General features: G+C 44.2%; 1 protein-coding gene across 3 annotated transcripts in view; it reads left to right on the top strand.

Moving 5' to 3' along the window:
- Window positions 1–21,224, top strand: part of FAM184B (family with sequence similarity 184 member B) — a 101,284-nt gene that overhangs the window by 40,851 nt on the left and 39,209 nt on the right. Inside the window, exons 3-7 of one of the 3 annotated variants that reach the window (XM_056555314.1) lie at window positions 7,928–8,066; window positions 8,153–8,301; window positions 10,528–10,707; window positions 14,100–14,210; window positions 15,378–15,475. In XM_056555314.1, the coding sequence (XP_056411289.1) occupies window positions 7,928–8,066; window positions 8,153–8,301; window positions 10,528–10,707; window positions 14,100–14,210; window positions 15,378–15,475 (677 nt within the window). The remainder of the gene's footprint in view (window positions 1–7,927; window positions 8,067–8,152; window positions 8,302–10,527; window positions 10,708–14,099; window positions 14,211–15,377; window positions 15,476–21,224) is intronic. The other 2 variants (XM_056555322.1, XM_056555331.1) reach the window with 2 other exon arrangements.

Here is a 21,224-nt window from a genome sequence, read left to right as displayed (position 1 = left end):
CGTTTTTATTTCTCCTTATACGGCTCTGTATGTGGGCTTATTTTTTGAGCCCCGATCTGCAGGGACCATTTTTGTTTTGATGTGACTTTTTGATTGCTTTCTTTTTAGTTAAATTGGGGAGTTGCAGTTAGTTACTAACTACAACTCCCAGCATGCCCTGATACAGCCTGTTATGGCAGAAGAAAAAAGATACAGCGCTCCATGGTGTATTAAAAGATAAACCTGTAAGGCGTACGTAATAGTATAAATTCACCGCTCACCTGCGATAGTTGTGTATCCACATACACAACAATGGTGAGCACAAAAAGATGTAGTGTCTGCAGCCGACCAGTCTGGCATGGAAGTGAGAAAAGGTGCTTCAAAGGAGGACACCGGTCTAGGCGTGGCGCTGAACACAGAGGATCAAACCAAAAGAGGGATAAAAGCAATGGTAGTTTATTCTCCCATCATGCAACGCGTTTCACTGCAGCAGCAGCTTCATCAGGCAGCCTGATGAAGCGGCTGCTGCAGCGAAACACATTACATGATGGGAGAATAAACTATCATTGCTTTTATCCATCTATTTGTTTGATCCTCTGTGTTCAGCGCCACGCTTAGACCGGTGTCCTCCTTTGAAGCACCTTTTCTCACTTCTGATACAGCCTGTGGGTCAGCAGCAGCCCCAAACGAAAACTACAACTCCCAGCATGTTGGACTATATAGTAGTATATAGTATAGGTCAGAGTTTTCCATCCATGGGTGCCTCCAGCTAAACTACAACTCCCAGCATGTTGGACTATATAGTAGTATATAGTATAGGTCAGTGTTTCCAAACCAGGGGTGCTTCCAGCTGTAGAAAAACTACAACTCCCGGCATGCTGGGAGTTGTAGTTTTGCAACAGCTGGAGGCGTTCTGGTTGGGAAACACTAGTATAGTATATGGTGCAACATTCCCTGAGTTGGAGAATTGGTTGGATACATACCAGCCATTGCATCGCCCATATTTTTAATATATAAATACTGGCAGGGTGGCCAAAATACTGGCTGTACCAGTAAAATACCAGCCAGGTGGCAACCCTACCACAAATGGACAGCAGGGCTGAGCAGAGCCTCACATTTGGATTTCTGGGCCTGCTAGTATCTTCTTTTCACGTCTTGGCTCTGCTTGCAGTGGTGTACGGATTCACAGAAATTCCGTAGACATTTTATAGACTTTCTGTGAATCCGTACACTGCTCTAAGCAGTGACCAGCAGACATGAACAGGCATAGCGCTCACTGGAGTGCTGCCTCCCATCCCATTTAGCAATCAGAGGGGGTCTGAGCATCTGGACATCCACTGATCAAATCTTTGACCTGTCCGAAGCCTTTTTAAAACTTTAGACTAACTTTAACTTTTTGCCATATCGATTTTCACCCACAGCATTTTTGTATCACTCATCGGCTTCTAAGAACAATAATTTTCTTGTTGTCCTGTCAGCAGAGCTGCATGAAGGCTTATTGCGGTATATCATGATCTGACAGGGTTCCTACTACACCAGATTTTCTAGGGAACCTTAGTACACCAGCTGCCAACTTAAAGGACATCTGCAGCATGATTAACACTTATCCCCTATTCACAGGATAGGGGATAAGTGTTTGATCGCGGGGGGTCCGACCGCTGGGACCCCCTGTGATCTCCTGTACGGGGCCGCGGCTGTCCCATGCAGGGGGCATGCCGGCCGCAGCATGACGTTGCAGCCGGCACGCCTCCTCCATACATCTCTATGGGAGAACGCCTCCCCCATAGAACTGTATGGGGACGGGAGGAGACGGGGCATCACCGTCGACCTCTAGGTCGACGCTACGGGCCTTAGCGCTCACCATGAGCGCTAATGGAGGCGCCCCGTTAGGGAGATCGCGGGGGGTCCCAGCGGTCGGACCCCCCGCAACCAAACACTTATCCCCTATCCTGTGAATAGGGGATAAGTGTCATACCGCTCCAGTTGTCCTTTAACTGCTTGGCATCCTGTGATTGAATGACAGAAAGGGCAGCCACCCATTGGCGTGACCTCATGTCTCCAGTCCCGGAAACTTAGAGTTTTCCTTTGGATAGGGGATACGATTTCTATGGCCAGAATACCCTTTTAAGGTGGTGTGGTGGCCCAGTAATGGAGTTGCACCCCTGTTCCCTTGCTGCCCTGTCAGTCAGACTCCCCTGGGCCCCTCTGCATCTTTTCCCCTTGCATATTAATTTGTATATATGTTATCCAGTGTATTATACCTGTAATGTGTTATAGATTTAAGAACAAGTGACATGTGATTCACCAGTTGTCATGTGATTGTTACCCAGTGAGGTATCAGTGACCATGTGACCAAAGGGTGACCAATGGGACCCAACCAGAGTCTGGGAGAAGTCTCTTCAGCCTCTTGGCTCTTAGAGTCCGAGCTGAGTTGCAGTGAGGTCAAGCCTAGGTGTGTGTCTGGGGTCCAGATGAGACCTAAAGACAGTTCAGCAGCCATGGATTATTAAGTCCATTGCCCCACAGGTCCAGTCAAAGCCTGGTAAGCTACAGAAGGGATGAAGTCAGTCATAGTCCAGATCCAGCAGTATTCCGTTGGGTGGTATAGAGGATAAACCATTCCCTAGCATCACGAACACAAGGGGTTAATGCCATCTACCCCTAGGGTAATTCCATCTGCCCTGCATCACACCCTCTACCACTGTGGCATGCAAATAAAAGCCATAAAAGGGGGTAACTTGCAAAATGGTTATCCACAGTTCTTATTACTCAGAAAATCAATAAGATACACTGGTCCAGACAGGCTTTGCTGAGGCTGCAGTATGGTTTCCAAAGAAATCCAAATGTGAGTCTTTCTCTCAGCCTTTCAGTAGTCAGATTTCTTTTAGGAGCAAGAATATCAATGCCTGCACAAACCTTTTGTATGACAAATTCCAGCAGTGAGGTGCCAAACTATAAAAAAATAATAGCCATAGGTGTACTAGGCCTTGACAAAAGGCTGGAGGGCCCAGTTTTAAGCTGTGAAGTCTTTGTACAACTCTGCGCAGCCTACTCTTCTTCTTACCCCTCTCCCTCCTGCACTCAAACTTTAACTTCTCTACATACTGACTATTACTTTCCACTAAAGAAAGACTGGGCGAGGTTAAGATCCATCTTGCTTCCAGAAGGTGCCTGCATTTTTTACATTCACAGCACTATAATGGCTATGCACAATATACAACAATGTAAAACAGACAAATGTTGAGAAGAGATTAAAATGCCACTTCCAGGTGATGCATTAAATAAGGGCATCTTTTGAGATTTCTTTTAAGAAGATGTAGTGTAATTTTCTACTGTGTATTTAGGCACTGAAATAATCTGTATTAGCATAAAGGGGTAGTCCAGTGCTGAAAAACTTATCCCCTATCCTAAGGATAGGGGACGTTTCAAATCGGGGGCGGTCTGTATGGGGCCCCCAGCTCGCTGGCCAGGTAGCGGGTGTCGACCACCGCACAAAGCGGCGGGTGACACGCCCCCTCAATACAGCGCTTTGGAGACTTGGAGATTGCCGAAGGCAGTGCTCAGGCTCTGCCATTGAGTTGTATTGAAGGGGCGTGTCAGCCGCCACTTTGTGCGGTGGTCAACACGCCCCCTTCCCACAGGCTGCCAGGGTCCTGTACAGGAGATCACGGGGGCCCCAGCAGTAAGACCCTCTGCGATCCGAAACTTCTAGGATAGGGGATAGTTTTTTCAGCACTGGATATCTCCTTTAATGCAGTTTATAATGGGGACATGCTGTAGACTTGCTGTGTATTTCACTCTGCATTCTACAGCAAATCTGCATCCAAATCTGTAGGTTTTGGGAAAGAGGATTTTGCAACAGATATACTGTGGCCAAATCCATGGAGAAAATATAGATCACATGTAAAATTTCTAACAGGGGCTAAACCAGTGAACAAGTGAGCCTATTGTAAACCTTTTCCACAGTTGTGCTAAAAAAAGGACTTTAGGATGACTTATCTGGAGGCAAATCCAGAGCTCAAGTCCTGCAGGAACGCATGGGAACTGAGTTCCTGCACTTCTTTTTTTTTTACAGCAAGAACACTGTTGCCATTAAAAGGAGTCTTCAGGACCAGCCCTTTAGTGGAAGAGTTCCCACACTTATTTTTCCCAGGACTTGATCCTATTCTATTATTTTAGGGGGCTGTAGATCAATTACTCTGCATGTGCACTGTTATTAAGGCCTTTTGCAAGAAAGTAAAACCTATTTACAAGATAAGTAATAAGTGTCTAAACAGATCTAGGGGGACCCATGTGCCCCCTATTTAAAAGAAATGGTGGTCACACATGTGTGCTGCTGCGTTTTTTAAATCTATGGTTTAGGTGAAGATGGCCAAATACAGTGCTCGGCTGTCAATGTTCAGCCCATAGAGATACATACAGGGGCAGTGTGCATCTTTGATTACTTACTTCATTCAAATAGGGGGACCCGTTTCAGGAAATGCTCGGTTTTAACAAACAGGGCTACGATTACAGCTCCCACAGAGGATTTAGCTCAGGATTTTCAAGACATCGGAATGACAAATTTATCCAGTGATGCGGCTATACATTCTACTCTTCCATAGCACTGTGTAACGAAAACTGGCACTTTCCGCTCTGGGAAAATTGGGTAACAAGCACTATGGGAACGGTAATGGCCATCATTATCAAGGATAAGAAAGACATAACTAAAGGCTGAATGCCAAGGTCGTGAAGTGTAATAGGTGGAAATGCTCTCTAATGAAACGTGAAAATGACCACTCTATTGTTACGCCTAGCGCTCCGGGTCCCCGCTCCTCCCCGGAGCGCTCACGGCGCCTTTCTCCCTGCAGCTCCCCGGTCAGCGCTGACCGGGAGCGCTGCCCTGTCATGGCCGTTGGGGATGCGATTCGCACAGCGGGACGCGCCCGCTCGCGAATCGCATCCCAGGTCACTTACCCGTTCCCGTCTCCTGCGGTCATGTGCTGGCGCGCGCGGCTCCGCTCTCTAGGGCGCGCGCGCGCCAGCTCCCTGAGACTTAAAGGGCCAGTGCACCAATGATTGGTGCCTGGCCCAATTAGCTTAATTGGTTCCCATCTGTTTCCTGGCTATATCTAGTCTCCTCCCTTGCACTTCCTGGCCGGATCTTGTTGCCCTAGAGCCTAGTGAAAGCGTTTTTGTGTGTTTATACCCTGTGTACCAGAACTTTGCTATCTCCCCTGACTACGAACCTTGCCGCCTGCCCCCGACCTTCTGCTACGTCCGACTTTGCTTCTGCCTACTCCCTTGTACCTCGCCTATCTTCAGCAGCCAGAGAGGTGAGCCGTTGCTAGTGGATACGACCTGGTCACTACCGCCGCAGCAAGACCATCCCGCTTTGCGGCGGGCTCTGGTGAAAACCTGTAGTGTCTTAGAACCGGTCCACTAGCACGGTCCTCGCTATCCCTCTCTGGCACAGAGGATCCACCTCCTGCCAGCCGGCATCGTGACAGTAGATCCGGCCATGGATCCCGCTGAGGTTCCCCTGCCAGTTGTCTCTGATATCGCCCGACAGATCGCCCATCTAACCCACCAGCTGTCGGAAGTGTCCACCATTGTGCGCCAACATTCGCAACTTCTTCAGCAATCATCTCCTTCGCCAGCTCCTGCACCTCCTCCGCTGCGAGTGGCCACTCCTAGCCTCCACCTGTCCTTGCCGGACAAATTTAATGGGGACTCTAAGTTTTGCCGTGGCTTTCTTTCGCAATGTTCATTGCACCTGGAGATGATGTCGGACCTGTTTCCCACTGAAAGGTCTAAGGTGGCTTTCGTAGTCAGCCTTCTGTCTGGAAAAGCTCTGTCTTGGGCCACACCGCTCTGGGACCGCAATGACCCCGTCACTGCCTCCGTACACTCCTTCTTCTCGGAAATCCGAAGTGTCTTTGAGGAACCTGCCCGAGCCTCTTCTGCTGAGACTGCCCTGTTGAACCTGGTCCAGGGTAATTCTTCCGTTGGCGAGTATGCCGTACAGTTCCGTACCCTTGCTTCAGAATTATCCTGGAATAATGAGGCACTCTGCGCGACCTTCAAAAAAGGCCTATCCAGTCGCATCAAGGATGTGCTGGCCGCACGAGAGATTCCTGCCAATCTGCAAGAACTCATCCATCTAGCTACCCGCATTGACATGCGTTTTTCTGAGCGACACCAAGAGCTCCGCCAGGAAAAAGACTTAGATCTCTGGGCACCTCTCCCACAGTATCCGTTGCAATCTACGCCTGGGCCTCCCGCCGAGGAGGCCATGCAAGTGGATAAGTCTCGCCTGACCCAGGAAGAGAGGAATCGCCGTAAGGAAGAGAATCTTTGTCTGTACTGTGCCAGTACCGAGCATTTCTTGGTGGATTGCCCTATCCGTCCTCCACGCCTGGGAAACGCACGCACGCACCCAGCTCACGTGGGTGTGGCGTCTCTTGGTTCCAAGTCTGCTCCTCCACGTCTCACGGTACCCGTGCGGATTTCTGCTTCAGCCAGCTCTTCTCTCTCAGCCGTGGCCTGCCTGGACTCTGGAGCTTCTGGAAATTTTATTCGAGAGTCCCTAGTGAATAAATTTCGCATTCCGGTGACCCGTCTTGTCAAGCCACTCCACGTTTCCGCGGTCAACGGAGCCAAGTTGGATTGCACCATACGTTTCCGCACGGAGCCCCTTCTTATGAGCATCGGATCTCATCATGAGAGGATTGAACTTTTGGTCCTCCCCAATTGCACCTCGGAAATTCTCCTTGGACTTCCCTGGCTTCAACTTCATTCCCCTACCCTGGATTGGTCCACTGGGGAGATCAGGAGTTGGGGGTCCTCTTGTTCCAAGAACTGTCTAAAACCGGTTCCCAGTACTCCCTGCCGTGACCCTGTGGTTCCTCCTGTTTCCGGTCCCCCTAAGGTCATTAAGGACTCTGCCTGCCACAGGAAATGCCCCTCCCCCCCTCCCAGTCCCGTCAGGCAAGCCTCTGTGCCACCCCATGGCCCCCGTCCTGGTGTCACACTGCCCCGTGCCAGGTCTCGCCCTCTGCCCTCTCTCCCCATTCCTACTCCTGCGGTTCTGCCTGCCGTTGAGGAATCCCTCCTTCCTTTCCCGGTGTCCTCATCCCAGGGGAGGCAGTTACCCGATAAAGAGAAGGGGAGACCTAAGGGGGGGGGGTACTGTTACGCCTAGCGCTCCGGGTCCCCGCTCCTCCCCGGAGCGCTCACGGCGCCTTTCTCCCTGCAGCTCCCCGGTCAGCGCTGACCGGGAGCGCTGCCCTGTCATGGCCGTTGGGGATGCGATTCGCACAGCGGGACGCGCCCGCTCGCGAATCGCATCCCAGGTCACTTACCCGTTCCCGTCTCCTGCGGTCATGTGCTGGCGCGCGCGGCTCCGCTCTCTAGGGCGCGCGCGCGCCAGCTCCCTGAGACTTAAAGGGCCAGTGCACCAATGATTGGTGCCTGGCCCAATTAGCTTAATTGGTTCCCATCTGTTTCCTGGCTATATCTAGTCTCCTCCCTTGCACTTCCTGGCCGGATCTTGTTGCCCTAGAGCCTAGTGAAAGCGTTTTTGTGTGTTTATACCCTGTGTACCAGAACTTTGCTATCTCCCCTGACTACGAACCTTGCCGCCTGCCCCCGACCTTCTGCTACGTCCGACTTTGCTTCTGCCTACTCCCTTGTACCTCGCCTATCTTCAGCAGCCAGAGAGGTGAGCCGTTGCTAGTGGATACGACCTGGTCACTACCGCCGCAGCAAGACCATCCCGCTTTGCGGCGGGCTCTGGTGAAAACCTGTAGTGTCTTAGAACCGGTCCACTAGCACGGTCCTCGCTATCCCTCTCTGGCACAGAGGATCCACCTCCTGCCAGCCGGCATCGTGACATCTATGGTACATCCAATTAAAGTGAAGTCATAAAAGTGTAATTGTAACAAGGTAAGACCTTACTTTTTGCTAGGATTTGGAAGCCCAGCTGAGACAGAAAGAAGAAGAACTAGTAGAGTCCAGGAGCATGCAGAGTTATGCGACAGAGGAGCTTTCAGTGGCAAAACAGAGATTATTACAGCAAGAAAATGAGATCCAGAAGCAGACAGGTAGTACGTGTTAACCCTTCATGCTGCACTCTTTATCTCGTGCTGTCTGCAATGTGGTAAAACAATAATGCATTGCTTTGTTCTGACAGAACAGATGAAGAGCATTTCAAGTGCACATAAAGCAGCGCTCGCTGAACTTGCTGAATTAAAAAGTCAAATAGATCAACAGCAGCAAAAGCCAGTACGGAAAACAACTGCAAGCAAGAGAGAGAGCGGGGACGCTGGGAATTCTAAACAGGTATTGTACTAGCAGGCAAGCAGAATAGGAAAAAAAATGGGAAATAAAGAATATTCTGTTATATCATGAAAAACAATGAGGAATTTATCAGAGATGACAAATTAAACAGAGAATTAGTGGAGGTTTTCTCGCTCATCTCTATAGAATAAGAAAGTAAATTTCAGGTTCCTAAATTAGTTTAAAATATTTTGGGTCTGAATTTTTATTTTTAAACCTAATATAAATATGTATCACCTATAAATATGTACATAAATAAAGGTGATACCTACCCATTCACTATGTATGCGGCTCATAAGGCAGCCATAAGACTTCCCTTGTCTGTCCCAGGGATCATGTGACGTAGCAGACCACAATCAGCCCTTCAGTGAGTGTCAAGGGGTACGAACTTATGGGGGACAATATAATAAAAAATAAAATAAAATACAAATAAACAAAAGAAATAAACAAAAGTAAACAAAAGAAAAGCACTTTTTACGATAAACATATTCAAAACAATAAAAAAAACTATACAAATATAATCTACAAATATAATTATATCTTTTAAATCTGCATGTACTAAAACAATAAATAAAAATATATCGGGTCATGAAGCAGGGAGAGGAGGGGGTGTTGAATTGGTTAATGCATTACAGAGTTTGAGCTTATTATGAGATCAGCTTTTTGAAATATAAAGTGAATCCCACTCTTTGAACACTTTTAAAGTTTTAGCACATGATTCTTCACTGATTTTTTTCTTAATATATTGCTGTAATGATCAGAGATTTATTTTACTTATACAGAGCTCCAAATCCCAATGACATAATGAATAAAAAAAATCTAGTTATCTGTAGCCACCATTAGGGGGAGCCTAGGAGCTTGCTGCATACTGTTTTATTATGGTGTTTAATGTAAAAACAGTAAGCAGCAAGCTCATATGCTCATTCTGGTGGTGGCTGCAGGTAGCCGAAATTTATAGTAAGAAATTTACCAGCACGGAATGTTAATACAATTAGTTATTACAAATAAACAAAAGAAATAGTAAACGAATCTTAGCAGCACTTTCTACTATAAAAATAATCAAAACAATAAAAAACTGAAATTATCTTTTTTTTTCTACAAATATAATTATAGCTTTTAGATCTGCATGTATTAAAACAATAAATAAAAATGTGTCTGGTCATGAAGCGTATTGGGGGTGGGGGGGTTGAAACTGCCTGGGTCATGAATTAGTTAAATAATAATAATTAAGGTAAAGAAAAAATATACAATGCTCCAGGGCTCTCATTAACTACAAAATGCTCCTTCTGTTACTCTTTTTGTATGTTTACATGGGACAGATACATGGGACAGATTTCTTCGGTGTATTTGCAGGTGGAAAATCTGCAGCATATTGTCGTACCAGCAAAGAGGAAGAGATTTGACTACAGATTTTGTTACAAAGTGGAAAGATCTGTTACATATTTTGCTCATTCACTTTAATGGTCAAGTGAAAATTTGCAACAAATCTGCAATGAAATGCTACTGTTCAGATTCTGGAAAAGAATCTGCAATTGCGGACTTTTTTTTCCTTTCACACTCGCGCCAAAGTTTGCAGCGGCAAATCTGAAACATTTCTGTCCCCTGAGAGTATACCTATAGTATATTGAAGGAAACATACAACTCATAGAGACACATTTCCTTCTAATCGCCTCCATTTTCATCTTATGATAGGTGAGGGGATGGCAGTGCTATCCAAAAAATGACGGGATGATGAGGCGCAATCCGCTTGGATGTAAAACAATACAATTGTAGTATTGTGCAAAGTTTTCTTTATTTAGCCAGTATCAGACGTGTTTCGGGACCGCACATCCCTTTCTCAATGAAAAATGGCTTTTTTCATCTTGTAGACTGCTTTTGGAGGGTGGGGTTATGGGGACACAGTTTTGTGTTTCCTTTCCCCTATTTCAGGTAGGGTCCTATTTCAGGAAGGGTCACAGGATTGTGAGGAGAAGGAGGGAAAATGGCTGATCGCCTGGGAAACATCTAGAATTCTTGTTATATTTCTCAGTGTTTATTGCAATATGAGACTTATTATAATAAGATGAAGGGGGAGGAGGAGATGCTGAGAGGAATTTCTCTGATTACTTTTTACCTTTTTTCTGTATTTTCTGCACTCAGTGTTCCTTTAATCCTCTACTGTACCCTTAGATGTCTTATTAGAATGAAGAACAGGTCCATTTAAACCCTGTCTGTCTTTTCATCCACTAGTACTTGAGAGAACACTCTGTTCCAAGGCAACACAAAGAGGACATCGGGAAAACAAAACGTCAGAAAGAAACAGAGGCAAAGCAGCTTGTGAAGAGTCGAGAAGACTTGGCGAAAAGTCATGCGGCTGAGATGAAATCCATTCAGGCATCCATGGCGGAAGAGAAGAGGCGCCTGCAGAAAGTACTGTTGGATCTTTATCCATGTTCTCCCAACAAAGGGAACGTGAATTAAAGGGGATATCCAGTCTTATAAAATCGATGGCCTGTTCTCAGAATAGGACATTAAAGGGGTACTCTGGTGAAAAACTATATATATATATATATTTTTTTTTAATCAACTGGTGCCAGAAAGTTAAACAGATTTGTAACTTACTTCTATTTAAAAATCTCAACCTTTCCAGTACTTATGAGCTGCTGTATGCTCCACAGGAAGTTCATTTCTTTTTAACTTTCTTTTCTGTCTGACCACAGTGCTCTCTGCTGACACCTCTGTCTGTCTCAGGGACTGTCAAGAGCAGGATAGGTTTGCTATGGGGATTTGCTCCTGCTTCGGACAGTTCCTGATATGGACAGAGGTGTCAGACAGAAAAGAAATAGAAAAGAAAAGAACTTCCTGTGAAGCATACAGCTACTGATAAGTACTGGAAGGATTAAGATTTTTAAATAGAAGTAATTTCCAAATTTGTTTAACTTTCTGGCACCAGTTGATTAAAAAAAATAAAAAATAGTTTTTCACCGGAGTACCCCTTTAACCACTTAAGGACCAAGGACGTACCGGTACGTCCTGAGTCCTTTCCCTTTCTATAACCTGCGGCCACGACGTGATAGGGTGATTCTCTTAACAACGGCCGGGACCCATGGCTAATAGCGCGCTGCAATCATCGTGGTGCTGCTCGCTATTAACCGTTTAGACGCAACGTTCAAAGTTGAAATCACTGCCGGTTAGCTCAGGGGGCTGTTCAGGATATCGGTTGCGATATCGCGGCATCCCGAACAGCTGTGGGACACGAGGAGGGTCTCCTACCTGCCTCCTGGTGTCCAATCGCCGAATGACTGCTCAGTGCCTGAGATCCAGGCATGAGCAGTCAAGCGGCAGAATCATTGATCACTGGTTTCTTATGAGAAACCAGTGATCAATGATAAAGATCAGTGTGTGCAGTGTTATAGGTCCCTATGGGAGCTATAACATTGCAAAAAAAAGTGAAAAAAAAAGTGAATAAAGATTATTTAACACCTCCCCTAATAAAAGTTTGAATCACCCCCCTTTTCCCATTAAAAAAAAACCCCACTGTAAATAAAATAAAAAAATAAACATATATGGTATCGCCACGTGTGGAAATGTCCGAATTATAAAAATATATAATTAATTAAACCGCACAGTCAATGGCGTACGTGCCAAAAAATTCCAAAATTTTATATTTTTGGTCACTTTTTATATAAATAAGTCCTATCAATGCAATAAATGGTACCGCTAAAAACTTCAGATCACGGCGAAAATAATGAGCCCTCATACAGCCCCATACGCGGAAAAATAAAAAAGTTATAGGGGTCAGAAGATGACAATTTTAAACGTAGAAATTTTCCTGCATGTAGTTATGATTTTTTTCAGAAGTACGACAAAATCAAACCTATATAAGTAGGGTATCATTTTAACCGTATGGACCTACAGAATAAAGAGAATGTGTCATTTTTTTGCGAAAAATGTACTGCATAGAAACAGAAGTAGAATTGGTGGCACAAAAAATAAGCCATCGTATGGATTTTTAGGTGCCAAATCGAAAGAGTTATGCTTTTTTTTTAGGTAATTAGGTAAGGAGGAAAAAATGAAAGTGCAAAAACGGAAAAACCCCTGGTCCTTAAGGGGTTAATATAAGATCAGTGTGGGTCCAACTCCCAGCAACCTCACCGACTAACTGAGAATAGATCATGGAGTAGACAGCTACATTGTGTAGTGGTTGTACTGGGTTACTGCATATCAGCTCCCATAGAAGTGAATGAGACCTGAGCTGCAGTAACCCAGCACAGCCACTACACCAGTGGTCTCAAACTGTGGCCCTCCAGATGTTGCAAAACTTCAACTCCCAGCATGCCTGGACAGCCGTTTGCTGTCCAGGCATGCTGGGAGTTGAAGTTTTTCAACATCTGGAGGGCCACAGTTTAAGACCACTGCACTACACAATGTACAGAGCTGTCTACTGTCTTCCTCACTGTTCTTTGTGTATGCAGGTACCGTGGTTCTGGCAAATAGCTGATCGGCAGATGTGGCAGTTGTCGGACCCACACCAATCTGATATAAATGACTTATCTTAAGGATAGGTCATCAATAAATTTAGACTAGAAAATTCCTTAAAGGGGTACTCCGGTGAAAAGCTTTTTTCTTTTAACTCAACTGGTGGCAGAAAGTTAAACATATTTGTAAATTACTTCTATTAAAAAATCTTAATCCTTCCAGTACTTATTAGCTACTGAATGCTACAGAGGAAATTCCTTTCTTTTTGGAACACTGATGACATCGCTAGCACAGTGTTCACTGCTGACATCTCTGTCCATTTTAGCAACCATGCATAGCAGATGTATACTAAGGGCAGCATGGTGGCTCAGTGGTTAGCACTGCTGCCTTGCAGTGCTGGGGACTTGGGTTCAAATCCCACTAAGGACAACAATAAATAAAGCGTTATTATTATTATAATAACATCAGCAGAGAGAACTGTGCTCGTGATGTCATCAGAGAGCATTCCAAAAAGAAAAGAATTTCCTCTGTAGTATACAGCAGCTTATAAGTACAGGAAGGATTAAGATTTTTTAATAGAAGTAATTTACAAATATGCTTAACTTTCTGCCACCAGTTGATTTAAAAGAAAAAAGGTTTTCACCGGAGTACCCCTTTAAATGTAGTGCACAGAGTGTATTAGATCAAGCATATACTTGACGTCCTCCTGGATGACCATCTCAGTATATTTAGCTACAGCATGTCAGCTAAAATAGTCACAGTATGTTCTAACTGGTGTACAATGTATATTGGGGGTTGTAGTATTGCAACAGGTGGAGGTAAACTTGTTGAAAAACACTGGTATAGATGTTCCATACTACACAGAATTATCTGAGATTCTTCCCACAGGACAGGCAACAAGAATCTCAGGAACTTGGTCCAAGACGGGCAATGTGCTAATCTCAAGATTCATCACTACTAGAGATGAGCGAACTTACAGTAAATTCCATTTGTCACGAACTTCTCGGATCGGCAGTTGATGACTTATCCTGCATAAATTAGTTCAGCTTTCCGGTACTCCGGTGGGCTGGAAAAGGTGGATACATTCCTAGGAAAGAGACTTCTAGGACTGTATCCACCTTTTCCAGCCCACTGGAGCACCTGAAAGCTGAACTAATTTATGCAGGATAAGTCATCAACTGCCGAGCCGAGAAGTTCGTTACAAATCGAATTTACTGTAAGTTCGCTCATCTCTAATCACTACTGTCATTCTAACATTTTTGTCATTATACTCTATATTTATTTTATCCCTATATCGTAACCTCGGTGCCAATGTTTATTTTGTATGTTGTTAATCTTCACAGGATCATGAAATGCACATAGAAGAGTTAAAAAAGAAGAATGAATATGAAGTAAAACAGTTGGTAGAAGAAAGAGACGCACTTTATGTTAAGCTTCAAGATTCCATATGTAACGTAAGTCGGGGGCTGTTCACATATTTGGTTGATAACCAACAGAACCACCATTTGGGCATCTTTACATGGTTAAAGGAAATCTGTCATCAGTGTCACCTGCACTAACCTCTCAGTACAGACAGGCAGTGCTGGTGAAACTGATGATAACTCTACTTACCTGGTCCCTTTCCGTGCTCCCGTTCTACCTCTATCTTCCTCTATTGTTTTCATATTGGGGCCGACTTGGAACATGGGAGGAGCTTCCTGACGTCACCCCTGCTGTTTGCTAGCAGCAGGACCCAGCAGAGAAGCTGCAGAGGTGATGTCAGAAAGCTCCACCTATTCTCCAAGTTGGCCCTGGAACGAAAATAATGGCGGAAGATAGCGAGAGAACGGGCGTACGGAACCAGACCAGGTAAGTATGTACCTGTACTGACAGGTTAGTTCAGGTGATAGTGATAGACTTCCTTTAAAAGCTGCATGTTTTATTGTGTTCAGACAATGCACCGATTTCCGTGCAAAACAAATATGGTGTCGGCTATGAAGACCCGCTGCCATTGATTTCAATGGGCGACAGGTAAACACAGAACTTCTTTTCAGCGTTTTTTAGCACTGAAGTATCTAATGAAGTCAGTGGGAGCTTCAATGCTGACCCCCTGTGGTGTCCATGGCTCAGTCAGAGCAATGGAACTTTACATGGATGCTTCTTTGTGCCCGTGTGCACTTACCCTTAGAGCTCCCATGACTGGTACTCACCTTCATTCTCTTAATCGGTGGTGTTCATATGGTCAGACCTCCACCAACTAAACATTGATATCCTATTTTTTTTTTTTTTTGTCCCATTTAAAACCTTGAGGTTTTGGGCCTTCAGAATTGAATGTATTTAAAAAAAATGTTAACAATGCATTTTAATAGCCATAACCTTTTTATTTCTCCACTGATATTACCTAATTGGGAGCTTGTTTTTCACTATGGAACGAGTTGTATCAAAATGTGTCACCTACCACGTGGCATTTATAATGCTGGTGTCATATGTGGCAGAAGGACCTTTAGGGATCCTCAGTCACCAGGGTTCATCTGTATCCCCTAAAGACATACCTGTGGTGAGATTATACTCTGGGTCATGATTTTAAATAAGTATTGTAAGTATATCAGTATGTATATAATGTTTACTGTATATGTTTTCAGCAGAATACAGCTATTCTACAGCAATGTGAATCCTCCACTAGTGGAAGTAAAGAAAAGGATCGCTTATCCTCTGAATCAAGAAATAAAGAGAGAAAGAGGTAGAACACATTGGGAATGTCTGCATCCATGTTTAACCTCTTAAAGGAAAACTGACAGCAGGGTCACCTGCACTAATCAGAATATACAGGGGTATAATGCGAGTGACCCTGTTTCCAACAATCAGGTGAGTACAGGTGACCCTCCTGTCAGTTTCCCTTTAAATTATCATTTTGATAAGAAACCTCTGTGTATAATATACTCCATAAATGTCATTCCTGATCACTGGGATCCCCCTAATTGAAATAGGGTCCTATGTCCTTTCAATACTCTTTTAAATGCAGTATTAGGTTCATACAGTGGAAAATTTGCTGAATGTCTGCCTGGAAAACAGGGGCCATGTGCACAGTGCAGCATAATCCTTGAAAACAATGGGGTTCTGCTGCAATGGAATTTCTAAGTGGGATTTTTATTTTTGCCGCATTCTACTCGAAAATTCTGTTGTGTGAACAAGGGGAGAGAGAACTATAATTTCTGCCACAAAGTCTCCATAAAAGTCTCTGAGGGATGTAAGCCTCTCTTGCTCAGCTGTTTTCATCTCCCTCCTTATATACTTCACTTCATGTCTTCTTCACTTTATATCAGTGATGTACAACACAGGATATGCCATTTATTTTACTTTATAACTGAAAGCCTGATAATAGAGTAGGTATGTGTATGGTACCTTAAAAATGCCATTATTTGTTGAAGAGTCACAGAAGCATTTTCGGGGCACTCATTGACTACAATGACTATAATGCCTCAACACACTCGTTTTCACCACCCTATCTTCCCCTCTCCTATGACTGACTCTTAGAGCCCTGACAGGACACACGGTGAGGCGGTGGACCCATAGCAAGCTAACTGCACGTGTGAATGTTCTGCACATGCACAGGATTCTGCCACGCCCCCTCCCATAGACTTGCATTGAGGGGGCGGAGCGTGACTTCACACAAGGGCAGAGTCGTGACGTCACGATACTCCGACCCCATGATCATGATTCATCAGACCCAGAGAGATGTTTGCTCCAGATGATAGCGGGGTGCTGCATAAAAGATTGCGGGTGTCCCCAGCGGCGGGACCCCTGCGATCAGGCATCTTGTCCCCTATCCTTTGGATAGGGGATAAGATGTCTTAGGGCTGGAGTACCCCTTTAAACAAGCTATGCACAGGTACCTTTAGTCTTATTATTGCCAGTGCTACATAATCATACTAGCAGTTATATAGCGGATTTCAAGGTGACAGAACCCCTTTAATGCTGGTTTCACATGAGCATTATACAGACAGATTTTTGCATCCATATTACGGCTCCAAGTCCCGGCCCAGCTGTGGGTCTGATGATCTGAACTGACGGATGTCAATTCATGTTATAAGATCCGTGGTCAAGCTAGGACTTGCAGCCACAATACAGATCTGAAAATGTGCCTACATTTTTTTCTTAGGTTAACCCTTTGTGAGGACAAGATCATTTTAGTACTCTCACTACTGTTATTCAGCCCCCTGAGAGCACTGTTCTCTCTAAGCCAGTGTTTTCCAACAAGGGTCCCACCAGCTGTGGCATAACTACAACTTCCAGCCTGCCTGGACTGCCTTAAGCTGTCCGAGCATGCTGGGAGCTGTAGTTCTGCAACAGCTGTAGGCACCCTGGTTTGAAAACACTGCTCTAAGCTGTGAATTCTGAAAATTATATTATTGAATTAAAAACTCTGATCAGTTTGACAGGTACTGCTGCTTTTTGGCTCATCAACCCTAACGGTAGGGCCACATGGAGCGCATCTGCAGCGTATTTTACATTGCGGATGCGCTGATAACAGACACAGGAGCGAGCTCCCTACTAGGGAGGGTAGCTCTGTGTGTTTGCCGTAGCGGAGGATTATCTGCTGCAGACACAGTGTCTGCTCAAACATACTGCTACAAGCAGACACTCAGACTGCAGCAGGGAGCTCCCTCCTGTATCTGTTGTCGGCACATCCGCAGTGTTAAATATGCTGCAGATGCACTACGTGTGGTCCTGACCTTATAGTATGGTTATTTTAACTCTGTCCTTTCCATAGTACACAGCTTAAAGGGGACACTGCTTTAGAGTTCCCTCCAAAATACATAGCTGTTTCTCATTAACCTTATTTAATTGGCAGGACCAGAGCTGAGCTATTTGTTAGTAGAAAAAAAGGCCATTCCTTTCCCTTACTTGTCTGGCCAATCACAGAACAGCACAATACCTACTTCTTACTGCTATGCCCTGAATGACATGGTTCTGGTGAAAGTGCACTATACTAAACAGGCTGGCACAGTGCTGGGGAATAATTTACAGTACTGCCATATAGATAGCATGCAAAGGGAGAAAGTGTTACTGAGAGCTATGTGAACAGAATGGAAAGAAAGAGCAGTAGGACAGCAAGAAAAGGTGTAATACTAAGCACTTAACTGCAGCAGAGATGAGAGGAAAGCCTTGATTTACTTTTCAGGGACGGCGTGGATCCCATGAAGGACAAAGACAGTTTCACAGATTGCAAGTACACAGTCCAGGGCTTCTCTCCCTTTCTCTTGCACATAGCACGAGCTAAGCCCCACCCCCACATAGCACTAACTAAGCCCCACCTTTGTTCAGTCCTGGTCTCTCTGATAGTAAAGATGGAATGAGCCTAACAACAAGTAGTGGACTGCAGATTACAGAGAATTGAATCACCTAGTGTCCAAGATTTTAAGGCATTGTTTTTCTGGGGTAAGATGCTATTTTTAATAAATTAAGTGATTTACAAATATATTGGAAATCACATAAACTATCACAAGGAGGGAAGCTGTTTCAAACAACAGTGACAATTTCAGCTGATGGAAATGCTTTATTTATTTGGGATCTGGACATAACAAGCCAATAATCTTAGATTTAATTTCATCTAAATTTCCAAATGTTCTTTGCTAAAAAAGAATATTGTTAATGTTATAATATTGTTATCGCACATCTATCATTCCAGGTAATTTTCAGAAAAAGCTATAGTCTCGCTGTGTGTACTTGAGTAGTAACAATATTTCTCTGCAGGTTCCATCTGAAATTAGCAGTTTTTCCAGATCTCAGCTCCAGAAGGGGCGAGCACTAGCTGCTATATTGTACTATCATACAGAAGCACAGATTCTCCATCCCCCCGCTCACAATTCCCTGCCTGCAGAGTCTAAATACTCTGTACAATTATTTGTTCCTTCATATGACATGACAACTGTCTACAGATCACCCCCTAAACACACACAGGCAGACAACATAGACACAGCAGTTGCAATGGGGAGCAATATTAATGAATAGACTAGGCCAGTGGTCTTCAACCTGCGGACCTGGAGATGTTGCAAAACTACAATTCCCAGCATGCCCGGACAGCCAACGGCTGTCCGGGCATGCTGGGAGTTGTAGTTTTGCAACATCTCCAGGTCCGCAGGTTGAAGACCACTGGTCTAGGCAGTGCTGCTCTCTAGCTATGGGAATAATCTGAGCCTCTGTTTACATCTGCATGCCATAGGGACAGAAAACCTATAATGGTGGAGTGCCAGAACTGTCACATGGATCCACATGGTATCTGCCATGCATGGTATCATGCCAAAATAATTTGCACTATTTTTTATTTTTTTTTGTCAAATGTGATGAGATTCCAACACAGATGTGAGCAGAAAATGAATTAAAGGGTACCTCTCATCAAATAAACTTTTGATACATTTTAGATTAATGAATGTTGAATAACTTTCCAATAGCATGTTAATGAAAAATATGCTTCTTTCTATTGTATTTTTCCCGATCAGTCCTGTCAGCAAGCATTTCTGACTCATGCTGGAGTCCTAAACACTCAGAGCGGCCAGCCTGCTTTGTTCACAGCCAAACAGGCTGTGAACAAAGCAGGCTGGCAGCTCTGAGTGTTCTCCTTTGTGAACAAAGCAGACTGGCAGCTCGTAGTGTTTAGGACTCCAGCATGAGTCTGAAATGCTTGCTGCCAGGACTGGTAGGGAGACCCCTAGTGGTCATTTCTTCAAAGTGGAAAATTAAATAGAAAGAAGCATATTTTTTTAATAACATGCAATTGTAAAGTTATTCTGCATACATTAATCTGTAATATATCAACAGTTTTTTTGATGAGAGGTACCCTTTAAAAAGTGGATAGGGAGCTGCACACTATAAATGTATAGTTTAACTGGGCCGAGGTGCTGTGATACACTTTACCCGTAGTGCCAAAAGAAACTAGTAATAAAATTGAGAAATTCAGACCTCTAGGCACGGTTAGTATTTTGTGCTAGTGTGGGGAAAAAATGAGATGGGAGATGTGGCTGGTATCTAAATATAATGTGCTTTATTCAAATATATTGCCAATATAGTCGGTAATAAAATTCAGTCTCTGAGCAGGGCCCTTGCTACAGATATATATATATATATATATATATATATATATATATATATATATATATATATATATGTTAAAAGCAGTATAGCATAATGCAACATAAAAAATGATTTTTAAATGATGGTACTAGTCTTTGACAAGGAAAAAGTTAGAATCACTTGTAAAATGATGTATAATAATAATAGAGTAAAAATAGTAGCAGCGCTGTAAATACAATGGTGGTTTGTAGCAGTCTAATGTGTAAGGAATGAATATGAGGAAATATAGCATTGTGCAGATTGGCATAGGTGCTGGCACTCACAGCACACCCGGCCTGATGGAAATACCTGCAGTCTTCTTAGGTGTTTGTTCCGTCTTTGTTGTGGAGATCCTGGCACGTAGGTCTGTGGTGGCAGGTGGCTCGGAGCTGCGTCCCGGCCCTGGATAGATGAGTGGACAGCAGCGGGGATGTGGGATCACGGGAGCAGGGATATGCAGATCACTCGCCGCTTCTTCGTGCTGTGTCAGTTACTCACTTTATGGTGGTCCGCTGAGCAGGGGACTCCAGTGCTTGAGAATGGAGAATCAATCCTTGTCAAGAGTTAAAAAACAACTATGAACGAAAGGAAAAGCGCTCCTAGTGTGACAACGTCACATGTACGGTGTGAAATTCAAAAGCAATAATGGTCACCGAGGAGAGTTGTACTGCGGCCAAGTACAAGTATGGTGTGAACGTAGAATAAACCCTCAACGGGCGAAGCTCGACAGCCGCTCCTAGCAACACAAGTGAAGCACTCAGACAGATCCCTCCAAGGAACAGCACAGGATAGAGCCGGCGCACAAAACTCCAAAGGTAAAAACTGTTTTATTTACCTGGCATGCAACGCGTTTCGCTGGATGAAGCTGGTCATCCAGCGAAACGCATTGCATGCCGGTTAAATAAAACAGTTTTTACCTTTGGAGTTTTGTGCGCCGGCTCTATCCTGTGCTGTTCCTTGGAGAGATCCGTCTGAGTGCTTCAAGAGTTAAAAAAGGCAAAGTGGATTTTTGGGTGAGAGCTAATAGACAGGTTAAAGGGGGAGAACCCCCCTTTTCAATGGCAAAAGTGGGCTATACTGCTTTTAACACACATATATATATATATATATATATATATATATATATATATATATATATATATATACATATCATTATCTCTGTAGCAAGGGCCCTGCTCAGAGACAGAATTTTATTACTAACTATGGGGGAGATTTATCAAAACCTGTGAAGAGGAAAACTTGCCCAGTTGCCCATAGCAACCAATCAGATCGCATCTTTCATTTTTATGAAGGTCTGTGAAAAATGAAAGAAGTAATCTGATTGGTTGCTATGGGCAACTGGGCAAGTTTTCCTCTGCACAGGTTTTGATAAATCTCCC

The sequence above is a fragment of the Hyla sarda genome, chromosome 1 (assembly GCF_029499605.1).
Source record: "Hyla sarda isolate aHylSar1 chromosome 1, aHylSar1.hap1, whole genome shotgun sequence".
NCBI classification, from domain to species: Eukaryota; Metazoa; Chordata; class Amphibia; order Anura; family Hylidae; genus Hyla; species Hyla sarda.
Note: the sequence above shows the minus strand (reverse complement) of the source record. Positions and strands in the feature narration are given on the sequence as shown.